Raw genomic sequence first — 14,382 nt, 5'->3', positions numbered from 1 at the left:
ATAATAATATATATCTAATGTATACTAAATGAAATAAAACTTTTATTTTAATTAATAGCGTTTAAACCTACCACCACTATATTTTGATATATATTAAGTAAAATCTCGAATTAACGCAATAACTTACAAACCATAACAGACATATAACCTTCAATGATCAAATGCTCAACAAATCGAACATCTCTAAAGCAAACCAAAAAACATTTAATATAATTGCTAATGATTATTATGATACCATTTAAAATATGATTTTAATGATCCTTAAGATTATAAGTTCGATTCTGTGAATTATAAAGTATACATAATAACAGTTTATGTTTTCCAAATAGAAATAAATATATATGATACACTATATATATATTTTCATAATTCAAATTAGTAGAGCTTTATTTTATAATAAATAATAAACAAATATAAGTTATTTATTTATTAACTTCGGTTTATAATAATAAAGCAAAGGCGTAAGCGACACTATCCCCTAGATTACCCAGTACTTCCCTCCCTGGAGTTCCTTTTGTTGGCTCCCATTTCATCTCAAGCCATTGTTATTAGTATCACATTAACGAAGTTTAGAGGTATGAGATTATTCAATCTCCAGGTCATATGTTTCCGAGCTTTTGCTGAAAATTAGAACGCTGTTCAGTCACACACAATCGGATGTCGGGCAAAAAATGAAACGAAAAAATTGCTTAAATTATGTGTATTTTTAAGACGAGTACAAGTTTTGTTAGGAATATTAGTTTTTAGTGCATTCAGTGTGTTGTTCTGGAGTCTACTGGAAAGGGAGAAAGAAATTCAGGCAAAGTTTGAATCTTTTTCTGAAATAATTTGTTAGCTTCTCGTATGGTTTATCAGTATTTTGTTTGGTCTTCTAGTGATTGGTTTCTGAAGAGTCAAAAAGGAAATAGTGGAGGTGATTAAATGTTAGACCTTTGCGCCCGAAGAGTATTCTACTGTATTGGAAGTTGTATTTTAGTTGACGATTCTTTATTCTTGATTGGAAAAATATGGCCTTTTTATTTCAGTTAGCTGGAGTGACTTGAGTTTTCTATAGCTACAGCTAATAAGTCTTAAATCATCTATTTTTTGGAATATGATTATGTCTTCTATGTTAATGTGATTGCACCCTTTGTTAATTTGGCTAAGTTGTGCATTCCCGATCGAGATGGCTATCATACCTCGCGGAAGCACACATGTGAACTGGTGGGGAGTTCAGTCTCAAGCGGTTCTAAGAAACTCGGTGACAAATAAATTATCGATGCCTTCAGATGTGTATGCTTTTTTCCTTTCAGTTTTCTTTACATCGACTTACTTGGTACCATCGACAGCTTTACTCTTCAAGATGCTATTTACATCTTAAGATACTAACTAGGGACACTCAATGTGATATTTTAATTATCGATTTACTGGAAAAATGGTTTTTTTATATCAATACATGCAAAGTATTCTAAATACTTGTGTATTTTTGCATTTCATGTTTCATGTATCCGTTGGACTTCTTTTTTCCGTTTTTCATATATGGGTTGGAGTAGGGTGGGTAGGCTTCTTTCCCATTGTTGCATTAACATTATCCGCTCTTTGTTTGTGATTCTTGTTTGATTTGGAAAAAATCAATTACACGATAAGGCTCAGATTTACCTCTTATTGCTTAAAGGTTCTTTAATAGATGTTATATCATTGTATACTCGTACATTTATGGTATTGCATTTTTATGTGCAGGAGGCTGGCATCTCAGAGTTCCACGTTATTTTCTCAAAAATCATTGAATACTCTTTTTGGTTCTGTGTCGTACGACAGTTCAGCTTTGAAAAGAGGAGCCCGTCTCATTGTGAGAGCTGATAAAGTAAGATATACAAACAATATTTTTTTGATTGTCGTTGATAACCTTGTTTCATATTTTCTGATAATTTAGTTACGCAGCACATACATGACATGTGTGCTATAAACTGCTTGGTTTGAAAAATTATATGTTGTCAATCCAATCAAGATGTTCAAGATTGGGATAATTTTCTCAATAAAATCAAATGAAATTTAGTATATTATTAAATTCTAACTTCGTTTAAATAATGGACAGATTTATTCTAATAATCCAAATGGTGATATATGCAAGAGATCAAAAGTCCCTTGTCTGTGACACAAAAAGGAAACCCAAAAACCCTATATGGGGGGCTCTTGCTTGATATATGATGATATGAATATTTTAGTGTTAAAATCGGATTGATAATTGCGAGTTTAGCATAGGACCATCCTGGAAGAGATTTTTATTGTGTGACTAGTGCAGCTAACCTTCTATGATAACTTGGCTATATGATTTATTTTTGTTAAGAAGAGAGTGGAGAACAAAATTTGTTCCTTCCTTTCGTCATGCTTTTTGCATGCAGAAATGTTTGTTTAAATAACATTTTACACACAGGATTACTATTCGGTGCTTGGTGTGTCTAAAAACGCTAGCAAGTCAGAGATAAAAAATGGTGAGTGTTACCTTCACTCTTTTTTGTTATCATTTATCAACTAGTTCATGTCCCTGCTGGAGTGGCAAATCTTGTGAATTTCCTTTCTGCGACCATTCACTTGAATATTTCACTTGTACATCAAATGTCTTTATCTAAATTTGACAAGAGATTGCAGTACTTTGTCAACATATATGTAAGGAAAAGGGAGGATGGGTTCCTTTCTTGGCAATAAATATGATTTCTCCAGTGCATTAAAATATCCTTGAACTGGAAGATGTGAAAGTATAGCCATGGCATTTGACTTCTATCTTGCTATTTACATCACGCATTGTTCAGTTTTCACTCTGATAATCGATTTTGAAATCTTTTCATTGACCAAATTTTTTATGCCGTCTCCCAGATTACTCATTTTTGTTTTACTTTGATTTGTGCTACTTTATTTTTAGTGCTATTTCGAAACAACCTCTAGAGAATCTGGGTTTAGAATCGTCAGTTTTGTGATTTTTTCCATGAAGGCTGCTTGTCAATTTTTAATGAGTTCCATGGACCATATCTGTTTTCCTGTTTGCATTTGGATTATGTCCCTTCATCTGCTCAATAGTTCAATGGAATTGGGGACCTCTTTGGGTTTTTAAATATTTTCTGTTAGTTTCTTACTCTGTTAAAGGAAAATTTAGAAATAGTTTTGTTTAGTTATTCTTTTCCTTGTCAGTGTATAGAAAGCTTGCAAGGAGCTATCATCCAGATGTGAACAAGTAAGCTGTTCTACTGTGATGTTTTATGGGCGTGCAACTATGATATTGGTATTCTCTTGTTACTTTGGTTCTTGGTAAACAGTTAAATGAATATTTAACATGAATTTGTAATAAAATTTCAGAAGAAGATGACTCGAAAGTCGTTTCTTTATGGTTTGAGACTTGTACCTTATGTAATCGTAAGGCCAAAATAATCAATCACCTTTCTTGTCGAGACCATCATATTTAATGAAACTATGGTTAAACCATTATAATTTTTTATCTCATAACCCTGCAATCTTAGCATATGCTAGGGAGTATCACAGAACATTAGAAGCAGGTATTTGTAGTCCTTAAACAAGTTATCATGTCGACGGAAGAAGCTTGCCCTCAGATATTGTTGCATACAATTTCGTGGACCCTGTCAATATCAATGTACAGAACTTTATCATTTAGGACGACAAGTGTATTGGTTTCTACATTAGCTTCATCATCATTCTGTTGTTCCCCTTGTGATAATTGTCTTTGCGCGATATGAGAGAGGTACAATTTTGTTTATTAAAATGTTGTATTCAACTGCAGAGAGCCGGGAGCTGAACAGAAATTCAAGGAGATTAGTAATGCCTACGAGGTAGCATAATTCATCCTTGTTGTCCGTGTTTGACAGTTGTGATATACGCTATGCTATGGTGACTTATAGAATCTGAAAAAATATTGGGTAAATTTGTTTTACAGGTTTTATCAGATGACGAGAAACGTTCCATTTATGACAGATATGAGGAAGCTGGGCTTAAAGGCGCCGGCACAGGAATGGGTGTAAGTCTTTTGTTCGTTTGTTTTTTGCCGGATAGGAAAGTGAAAATCATATAATAGGAGCCAAAAATTGCTTGTTTGAATGGCTAAATACCTTGAACACTTCAATGAATAGCCAAAAAGTGTCCAAATAGGAATATACATTGAAGTGTTCATATATAGAATAGGAGCCAAAAATTGCTTGTTCTGTATATGAACACTTCAATATATATTCCTTTTAATGACAGGATTTCAGCAACCCGTTTGATCTATTCGAGTCACTGTTTGGAGGAATGGGGGGCATGGGAATGGGAGGTAGAGGTTCTCGGAACCGAGCAACAGAACGTGAAGACCAGATATATAATCTGGTTTTGAATTTCAAATAAGCTGTATTTGGTGTGGAGAAAGAGATTGACATTACGCGTCTCGATAGCTGCAGCACCTGTGATGGATCAGGGGCAAAACCAGGAACGAAGGCAACCAAGTGCACCACATATGGTGGCCAAGGGCAAGCGTATCATCAGCTAGGACCCCGCTGGGCGTCTTCCAACAAGTCATGACTTGTTCGGCATGTGGTGGAACCGGAGAAATCACGACTCCATGCAACACATGCAATGGTGATGGTCGAGTGAGGAAGTCGAAGCGTATCAGCTTGAAAGTTCCAGCAGGGGTGGATTCTGGAAGTCGTTTGAGGGTTCGCTCAGAAGGAAATGCCGGACAGAGAGGTGGGCCTCCCGGAGATCTTTTCGTGATCATTGATGTTGTTGCTGACTCAGTTCTGAAACGGGAAGACACCAACATCCTTTACACTTGCAAGGTTTCATATGTCGATGCCATTTTAGGAACAACAGTGAAGGTACCTACGGTAGATGGGATGGTTGACCTTAAAATTCCATCTGGTACTCAATCGAGAACGACACTTGTTATGGCAAAGAAAGGCGTACCCCTTCTCAACAGAAACAATATGAGGGGTGACCAGTTGGTGAAAGTTCAAGTTGAGATTCCAAAACGTGTAAGCGGTGAAGAAAGGAAGCTAATCGAAGAACTTGCTGAGTTGAGCAAGGCCAAGGCTCCAAACGATAGGAGATAAGTTGTCGTTTTCTCTACACATTCTTTATCCATAGTTGGGGCTAGTAATTTAGTTAATGAAGGCAGATGAGCAAATCTACTCAATATACTTGTAAGAACCTTAGGATTCTTACTCAGAGGTACACTCTCGGTCGCACCTACGAAATCGACAAGTCACTATAAATCAAATACTCAGCCACAAGGTGAGTACATCAAATTAAGTTCCAAAAACTTAATGTAATTAAGTACTCAGGACATATGCCAAATTGCACTGGTGATTAGCGATGCAAGAATTGTGACCCCCCATCTATATCGGGGACTCGATCCCACTGATCCACTGCACACCAATCTCTGGTTGTGGTATGTGCACAGAGTTTGTCCCCTGCAAAAATTACCCCCATAACCACGGAAATTCAGTGTGAAATTCGATGTCAAAAGACAAACGGATGTGGCAACACACAAATTGTGGCAAAATATGTACCTTGATGAGCAGAATGCAACAACGTAATCGGTCCGAGAACAAGTAAAAATACTGGTCGGGTCATCATAAGCATAACTATATGCCTTGGGGCAAGCTTGTTTAAATATCCTCGAATAATACGTGGGCTGGCATGTAACCGGATTCCCATATACCCCCCGGCAGCAATACTCATCTGTGTTGAGCACGTCACAGGCACTTCTGCAAGCCACAGTCCTTCCGCCCCCTTTCACGGCCAGTTCAGCCGGGCAATTCAGCCTCAAGTCTGAAAAGCAGCCTGCAACGCTGCAGTTCTTCCCCCCATTTATCGGTGTCACAGTCATAGGCAGGTTGAAGCCGTCGACAAGACTAACATCGTAGAAATCTGTGCCAGCCAGCGTGAATTCTGCTATTGAGGCTGGCGGTTTGCCTGATGCGGTGCATTTCAGAGAAGTGCCGCAGCTACCAGTTTGGCAGGGGCCGTTTCCGTTCCTGTCGAAGTTGCAGCCAGTTCGGCCCCATATGCGGCCTGACCAACCTACCGGGGCGACAAGTACTTCTGTCTGGCCAGGCTTGAGGGAGAATCCACCAGCCCCAAAGTTCCCGCCGGGTGTGATGGCTGGCCAGATTGTTTCCTTGCAGTAGTTTACTATGGTGAAGATTCTCGCGCATTCCGAAAATGGTATTCCTGTTCGTGCATGCATGTACAAGTCAACCCACAATTTATAATTGCTAATATTAAACATTATTGAACAATCTTGCAACAAGTCACCATTAAATTATAACAACTCCACAACAAATTTTATTTAAAATGGTTCTAACAAGATTCATTGATATCTATGAATACAGAACATTTAGGAAAACACGAAGATTGAAAGTAAACAAAAATATAAACACCATTTATGATTGTTACAACCCTGTCCCTAAAATTTCGTTAAGTTTTATATTTTGTGCCAAGTATTCATGCAGAATAGCGGAAAAAACATAAATAAACACGCAATAACGAAAGAGAGAGTAAATTAGTACGTAGTACCCGTTATCATAAGTAGTGAAACGGAGAGAACCGTTGGTGCATGAAAAAATCTAGAGGCTGCCATAATTTCTGATCTGGAGCTCTAAAATTAAACTGGAAATTAATAGTGATAACAGAAGACATATACAGCATTAAATGGCAACTAAATATTGCATATATGCATGGGCATAGGAATGATATGGAGATCAAGAATACGTGCATATTTAAATAAAAGGTGATGGTTTATTCTTTTCGTTTACTTTTCCCGCAAGTTAGAAGTGGATTCTATATTCCATTTCGTCTTCATGGATAATTTTTTGAAAAATGCAGGTTTTATTACACAGTCTGTCTAAATTCTATATCCATCATATATTTCACAAAAATTAATATGCAAGACTGCAAAATAGTTTACGTATCCAATGGCGGAGCCAAAAATATAACTCTAACCGGACTAAAATTTTAAACTCTAAAATATTTTAATATTTTAAATTGATATATCCGAACTAATATTAAATTAATATAAAAATTATACAAAATTTACATATAATTTTTTTTAAAAAAAATTGGATCACCTAGGCTAAAGCCCGGGTGCCAATGAACGTGGCTATGTCCGTGTCGATGGACGGTTACCGTCAAGACTAAATTAAACTAAAATGGCTAATGGTGTATTTGGATTCATCCCATTGAACTCTTGAATACATGAATTTGAAGTGTTATCTTATCTGTCTTTACGGTTTTAACTTGTTTACTAATAACTCATTACTTATGCAATGGATTTAAAATTTCTACAAAATGAACAACTCTCATACGTATATACTATATGTTAAGGGTCAAAAACACTTTCAAGAGGACGATCTCTTATCCAACCAGCTCGTTAAAAAAGTAATATTTTTTATGCAAAAATATTAATTTTCACTGGATTGGATCGATCTAATCACGGATATAAATTTGTGAGACTGTTTTATATGAGACCTATTTTTGTATATTTTTAAGATTTTCAAAATATCTCCTATTTTTTTTAGCATGAATTTTTTTTAAAAAAAAAAAACCTTATTAATAATCAAAAGTATCTCTATCTCCATCTATATTACAGTTGTGCCACCTTTGATACGGTGATGTGGCTTCTCTGTTTTATTTTTTTTCCACTTCATTATCATATTCAAAACGCCCCCTTTTCAATTTACAATATTTATGAAATTACCTCAATTTATAATACAAATCAATCTAATTACAAAACATTGATTAAACGTCAATTGTTTTAAAAAAATAAAATATTATACAAAAACACAACTCCGACATCGAAACACTAAGCATATATTAAGGTATTGACGAGTGATGGATTGAAGCAACCCAGCAGGTTTTCAAAAGAAATGATTCAAACAATTATCCAATCAAAGTTTATACACAATACTAGAGCATTTATATCCTTAAGTCGCTTAACTCAACCAAATAAAGAAATGAAAATGACCCACCTCCCACACACACACATGCACGAGTCCTTATCCAAATTTTGGCAAGGCATACATAACAAGAACAAACAAGCTAATCCATTGAACGTGGTTGCCATAAATAAATTAAATTAGCCAAATTCCTAAAATTCATTCACGTCTTGGATTTACACACATTGTAACCAGAATCTTTTATCATCAATTCAGGCCTGCAAAACACTCAGCGAGGACAAGGCACATGGCATTGGGCCCTCGCCACGTCTTTTTATTTTGCACTTTTGAATACAATATCAAAGTCGACTCACAAATCTTTCTAGTGATCGTGTTTAATGATCAAGATGAAGAAAAACTAGCTCTCATACTTACATAATCGGTATTGCATATGTTGGGGTGGTTTGGACATGCACAAATTGCTCATATACATGTATAATAGTTGTGATTTTGACTGGATTTTCAATCTCCTATTGTTGCCGGCCGCTAATAATCTGCGACCAAGCTTTTCGGTATTCCATCTAATATTTTCAAATGACTATAGTCTATCATATGTCCTTTGTCTGAATCAAGATTACTTTGAAAAGTTTCTGTTTACTTGGTGGCCTTGATTTTTATTTTTCTGGTTGAAAAATCTGATTTTTTTAAATATATAAATATGAGCCCTGCTTAATTTAATATCGTGTTAAATAAGAGTTATTATCGGAGAAAGAGTAATGTTGCTAGCTTATTTCTTTATTCGGTAAACTACCTAACTATTTATTTCGAAAAAAGAAAAAGAAAAACTATCTAACTATTTCATGCTCGATTTTAAAGATATTGATTTTGCATCATAAAGAAACAACCACACATGTCTAATCAATTAGTGCTGAGAAAAATTATGCCCAATTCCTATTATTGATTGCAAGTTCGAAGCATGTCTTGTCCTTTTATATGGTGGCGGCTGTTGCTTGAATGATTGTTTTATCAGTTTTTTTTTTATACATAATTATACATTTTTTATATTTTAAAAATAACTTTTTTCTTATTTTATCAGTCTTTTCTGTAAGATGTGGTGATATATGGTCTTACACATAAATACATGTCAGTTAGTATCATTTTTGTATTATTCAATTAGTTTGATGGAAGGATTCATAAAATAAACTAATTAAAATGTTCATGGAAAAAAATTGATACTTGGAGAGAATGTTTAAAAGGACAAATAATATAAATAGCTTTCATAAAAATTATTTTAATTTAAACTGTTATGAAAGACTAGTACATAATAATTGGATCACTGAGGGATCTTGTTAAGCTTACAATAAACGTAGTCTTTATATTTCTTGGTTTTATATTTTGATGGCTCATCGCCAGAAAGCTTAGTGATAGGCTCAACTTCGAAATCTGCCGGCGGCTCTATAAAAACAGGCCAAGACATCCTGGTTTGGTCCTTGTTCACAGTGGATCTGTGGAGCACTGCCTTGTATTTTCCATTGCTCAATATCTGAATATACAAACTAACATCAATATGAGGTTTCCAGAGCACTTTAAATATTTATTTTTACGTACCTCTAGTTTTATTTCTTGACTATTTTCCCACTTTGGGGAAAATGTCCATTCAAACATGTTATGCACACGTACCTCAATTTGGTCCCCAATATGTATGACGAGAGCGTTGGGAATGTAGTTGACATCGTACCAATGCCCGTCTCTAAAGACTTGTAGTCCTTGCACTTCATTAGGCACGAGAATGGTGATAGCGCTCATGTCAGTGTGCGCCACCACTCCCAAGGCCAGGTCCGGCCTCGGGCACGGCGGGTAGTAATTTATTTTCATTAAAAAAATGGCATCGTCCCCGCCTATGCCGGCCTTCAGTTCATGCCCTTCCAACCCTAAGCCTAGTGATAGCCAGTTTAACAACTTGTCCGTGACCTCCCGCAGTCTCTCTCCATACTCCTCGTTTGCTTCTCTGCCACAAAATGAATTTGTTCAAACAATTAAATGCATGGCCGCCTTCATACCATAACGCACATACTTTGTTTGTCAATTCTCACTTATCCAAACCATTTATTGGTATGAAAACTTCTTATAACTGATATATTATATATGAACGTTAAATATTATAACATAAATTGTATTTTGTTAGGTACGACGCAACAAGTGTGTGGGAAAAATCAAAATTGATATTTCAAGTACGTTAGATAATAAACTAATTAATTTATGATCTGTAAATAAAATAAATTAAAATCCATCAAAAGAGATTGAAAAAAAATGAGTTTTTTTAAATAATAAAAAAAAAACATATTGATATTAGGTACACCAAACCCTATATACTCTTGTTATATCTAAAGTTCGAGATAATTCTTGTGGATGTTAGTTATTTGAAATTATAGCTAGTAGACTTTAATTAAATAACGAGGCGAAAATTTTGAATAAACTTTCCAATATTTTTTATGTTTTTTTTAAAAAAATTTCTTGTAACCTTCATGTAGTAAAACCTAAAAAAAGGATCTTGTTCATATTATTTGTGACAAAATATGCATTCTAATATAAATTACAACATAGTTCAAAATATCAACCCATATATATTCCACGGAGATTATTCAAAAAATTATTGAACATGTTTTTTGTTTATCTTGAGTGACAAAATATATACATATATATTTTTAAAATTATTTTGTTACAAAATGTGTCATTTTGATTATTGAAAGATCGAGATTTTATATATTCTTATCATGGGATTCAATTTTTTTTTAGTCAGAAGATTTTGTACATTTTGAATAATAAAAAGTCTCTTTGAAATTTTATTTTTATACAAGATAAAATTTTCAGAAACATTTTTCACCTCCTTGAAATCATTGTATTAATTTACATAGGTTTCGACAAATATGTTTAAAAAAAAATAATAATAATAAAATCTTACCTGTACTCCGGCGGATTCTTGGGCCAAAACTTATAGTTAATCTCCGGCGGAGGCCATATCTTATGAAACAAGTGATCCACCCATCCCTTCTTCCCCTCGACCTCCTTCTGCAAACTTGTCCCATACCCTTCAATCCCAGATTCACCGGTCTTCGCGACCAACTCCTTTTCTTCTTTCGGAAGCTCGAAAAATTCCCGGCCGACTCTCTGCAATTTGGCGATGACTTCATCCGGGATTCCATGATTCACCACTTGGAAAATCCCCCATTCTTTGCTGGCTTCAGCCACGAGTTTGATCAGGTTTTCTTCATCGTTCGAATGATATTTCTGATTGAGATCGATGACCGGGACCTGCAGCACCACCCCGCGCAGGGTGGTGGCTGCCGGCTGCTCGTTCTCCGATCGGATGAACTCGGATGGAATGGTGTTCATGTGCTTGGAGAATGAAGCTATGGATTGCACTCTTTCCGCCTCCATATTTCGGTGAAGTTAGGTGCTGCTTGATTCACGAACTTCTTGTTCCCCCTTTCACAGGTATGCATGTGTGCATATATAGATCCTACGAAACCAAGTAGTTGGGGGGTTTTGCGTGACATCTTATGAGTAACTGCACATTGCATTATAGGGAGGGAAAATACGTTACGTAGTTAAGTGCCTATGCACGAATATTTTTTTATATTTTATTGGATACTATAAATACATACTTGGATAAAAATAAAATTCGATGCCTACTTCAAAAGATAAATATCGCCAATTTTAATAAATACTACGCACTCATTGATAACGAAAATACAAGTTGAACTAAGCATGCACTGTTGGCAAATGTCATTAAACGATAGGGTCGGCAATTCGAAAAATTAGGCACACAAGTATGAAATAATTGTGAGGAAAAGTCAAGATTTACAAATAGAAGGAAATAAATAGAGATATCTCCTTTCATTCTGAAATGATCATTTCTTTGAGTTTTTTAATCATCTTATAACATTTAAGTGTTTAATTTTATGAAATTTATGAGATTTTTGTTCTCTTGTATTAAGAAAGTATGTGTTCTCTTTAGAAACACAATAAGTGAGTTGCACACCATAAAATATTATAGTGAAATTCTTTTCATATTGCCTATTGTGTTTATACTAATAATTTTTATGAGTTTTTCACGTAAATCTCGGTATCCAATTTATTCTTTATTTTTATATTTATTATCTCAAATTATCGTACGTGAAATCAACATGCACTAGATATGAACATATAAGCTCTCAAGTTGTTAACGCTATAATGTTTATGTGGTGGACTGGTTGACAAGAAATAGAAAGTTTATTGGTTCCACCGTGAAAGACAAAAGAATAAGATTGATGCCTCATGTGATATGTAAATGTAACACCGCATGCCTCTTCTTGGACTCATCACTCATGGACTACTCATGTCCACCCGTTTCTTCGTATTGGTTATTACGGTGTTACAAATATAATATAAATAAATAAAAGTCGTGATTTTGTTAATAGCCATAAGTTTTTGTTTTAGTGATAAGTGCTAGACTCTAATAATACGATGCCTTTTTCCTGTGTGGTCCATGACTGTATATTGAATTATAACTTAATTTTGTTGAAAATAAAAATTAAAAATTCTTAATATAATATATCTAAATGTTTCATTTGAATGTGATATATAACATGGGCCTAACAACCCTCGCGGCTCCATTGCTGGCTATGTTCCTTGCTAGTGGATACGAAGATGCTAAACTTAGAGATTTATGGAAAATATATTTCCTTAATCTTGAAATTAATATCAATAAAATTTAAATAGCTTCTTAAAATATACAGTTCAACTAAATCGTTGCAAGTTGAATTTAATGTATATTTACGGGAAAACAAACTTAATATCTTTAAAAATAATTTCCCTTCAGAAGATTCATGATTCGATTCAGATGACAGAATATATAAATATTGCTATTTTGTCTAGTAGATAATTAATTGTCTATCTTTTTTTTTTTTTTAAATATAATATGAAAAGCATAATCAATATTAATAATGTTGGTTGATCTTGAATATCCTCCCTTTAACGATAGTGGTAAAACCTTTATATCATGAGCAAAAGAAGTTTCTTGACTCAAATGAAAAAATAAATCGAAAATGTGTACAAGTAAATAGAGATATAAGGGAGATGTCAATGAACACCGACTCTATAAGGAACATATCTCGTAATAGTTGAGTGAGGATGTGTTTTACATAAAAATCAATCATACGACGTCGGAGAATATCAATTCATGTCACCTTAAGCATTGTCATCTCGTCTATACTCAATGGAGGATCCACCATAAGGCCAATTTTTTTAATTTTTTTTTACTCTACATATATTTTTATAGAAAATAGAAATATAACTAAATGGCCCCCAAATAAATGAGAAGAACATTTATCTTAGTAGTAGCACGACTCTAAGGATTTGTTATACCCGAGTTCGAATATAATAATTCCGAAAAAAATTCCCCTTCAACCTTTTGCTCGCTTCTTCCGTTTTTCTATCAAATTTATCCTATAAAATAATATAAAATCGAAATGATAAATAAATAAAAAATAAATAAAATGAAAGATGAAATTGACTTGATTCTTTGGTCAATTGCAATTTATCTTGAACCCTTTCTCTTTCAAAAAGCAATTAAGCAAAAAAAAAATGAAAATCAAGTGAGCATATTCCTTTAAATTTTAATTATAACATTTATTGAGTTATTTTTTGGTCACTCGTTTCATACTTGTTTTTATTAGAAATATCTGGCAATGTTGCATTTTTTTGGAAGAAACTTTGGCTTTTGCGATGTCTTGTTTGTTTGATCTAATGAAATGAATAAAATATCTCGGATACTCGTACTTATTTTACTATCAAATCACTTTTACTTTACAGATGTGTCATGTTATGTAATTTGCTTCTGGTTTTATTTATCATGTAGCTTGATGAATGTTGTTATCTATCAAAAATTGTGTTTGTGCTTACTATTCCATTTTCTACGACTACTACAGAGTACAAAGCAATCATTCTCCGCTATGAATATCATCGAAACTAGACTACGAAATAAAATGTATTATGTTTTTCTCTATGATGCATTAACAATATTTACTGGAAAAAAATTCTTAAAAATAATCATGTTGAATTTCCTGATAAAAGTCTATGAGTTCATATCATTTAGTTGATTTAACGAACTAAGCGAGCGAAAGCAATCAGAAAAAATTTATAATTATTTATTTTTTAGATGTTGCAGACACTCTCTAAACTACATTCAAGATGTTGAGAAAAATATGAGGCAACAATCGATGTTTGTAAAATTGCGATTGTACCCTTTAAAAGTTACAATCAGGCCTTGCTCTAGCTTCTTTAAGGGTTATTACTTCCTTATTCGCTTTTAAAAAAAATGTAAATAACATGTTTTTATGGTAATCTAGTTTAACTCGAGAAGTGTCGATGTAATTTATCAACTACGGAGAACTTCGTAGTCGATATATAATAAACTAAAGAGTCTGAGATCCACCTGCTTTGAAAA

The 14,382-nt window shown here is 34.0% G+C and overlaps 2 protein-coding genes and 1 pseudogene across 2 annotated transcripts; 1 reads left to right on the top strand and 2 right to left on the bottom strand.

Annotated features, from left to right (window-relative positions):
- Positions 1-454: 454 nt before the first annotated feature.
- Positions 455-5,204, top strand: LOC140971633 (chaperone protein dnaJ A6, chloroplastic-like; annotated as a pseudogene).
- A 9-nt stretch (positions 5,205-5,213) lies between these two features.
- On the bottom strand, positions 5,214-6,691 carry LOC140971634 (pathogenesis-related thaumatin-like protein 3.5). The gene is made up of 3 exons (XM_073433988.1): positions 6,538-6,691; positions 5,529-6,192; positions 5,214-5,429 (listed from the first exon to the last, which is right to left on the bottom strand). The coding sequence occupies exons 1-3, from the start codon at positions 6,599-6,601 to the stop codon at positions 5,297-5,299; spliced, it is 861 nt and encodes a 286-aa protein (XP_073290089.1). The 5' UTR covers positions 6,602-6,691; the 3' UTR covers positions 5,214-5,296.
- A 2,476-nt stretch (positions 6,692-9,167) lies between these two features.
- Positions 9,168-11,458, bottom strand: LOC140971631 (flavonol synthase/flavanone 3-hydroxylase). The gene is made up of 3 exons (XM_073433987.1): positions 10,858-11,458; positions 9,576-9,903; positions 9,168-9,438 (listed from the first exon to the last, which is right to left on the bottom strand). The coding sequence occupies exons 1-3, from the start codon at positions 11,331-11,333 to the stop codon at positions 9,229-9,231; spliced, it is 1,014 nt and encodes a 337-aa protein (XP_073290088.1). The 5' UTR covers positions 11,334-11,458; the 3' UTR covers positions 9,168-9,228.
- Between the last annotated feature and the right edge of the window lie 2,924 nt (positions 11,459-14,382).

The sequence above is a fragment of the Primulina huaijiensis genome, chromosome 2 (assembly GCF_012295235.1).
Source record: "Primulina huaijiensis isolate GDHJ02 chromosome 2, ASM1229523v2, whole genome shotgun sequence".
NCBI lineage: Eukaryota > Viridiplantae > Streptophyta > Magnoliopsida > Lamiales > Gesneriaceae > Primulina > Primulina huaijiensis.
The sequence above is the reverse complement of the archived record's forward strand: the minus strand, read 5'-3'. Positions and strand labels throughout refer to the sequence as shown.

What these genes read in the sequence shown, in the direction of transcription:
- LOC140971634 (XM_073433988.1), bottom strand. Translation starts at nt 6,601, where the DNA reads ATGGCAGCCTCTAGATTTTTTCATGCACCAACGGTTCTCTCCGTTTCA. An exon ending in TTCACTACTTATGATAACGG is followed by an intron (nt 6,193 to 6,537) that starts GTACTACGTACT and finishes ATGCACGAACAG; the next exon opens with GAATACCATTTTCGGAATGC. An exon ending in GTTGCATTCTGCTCATCAAG is followed by an intron (nt 5,430 to 5,528) that starts GTACATATTTTG and finishes TAATTTTTGCAG; the next exon opens with GGGACAAACTCTGTGCACAT.
- LOC140971631 (XM_073433987.1), bottom strand. Translation starts at nt 11,333, where the DNA reads ATGGAGGCGGAAAGAGTGCAATCCATAGCTTCATTCTCCAAGCACATG. An exon ending in AAGAATCCGCCGGAGTACAG is followed by an intron (nt 9,904 to 10,857) that starts GTAAGATTTTAT and finishes ATTTTGTGGCAG; the next exon opens with AGAAGCAAACGAGGAGTATG. An exon ending in ATATTGGGGACCAAATTGAG is followed by an intron (nt 9,439 to 9,575) that starts GTACGTGTGCAT and finishes TTGTATATTCAG; the next exon opens with ATATTGAGCAATGGAAAATA.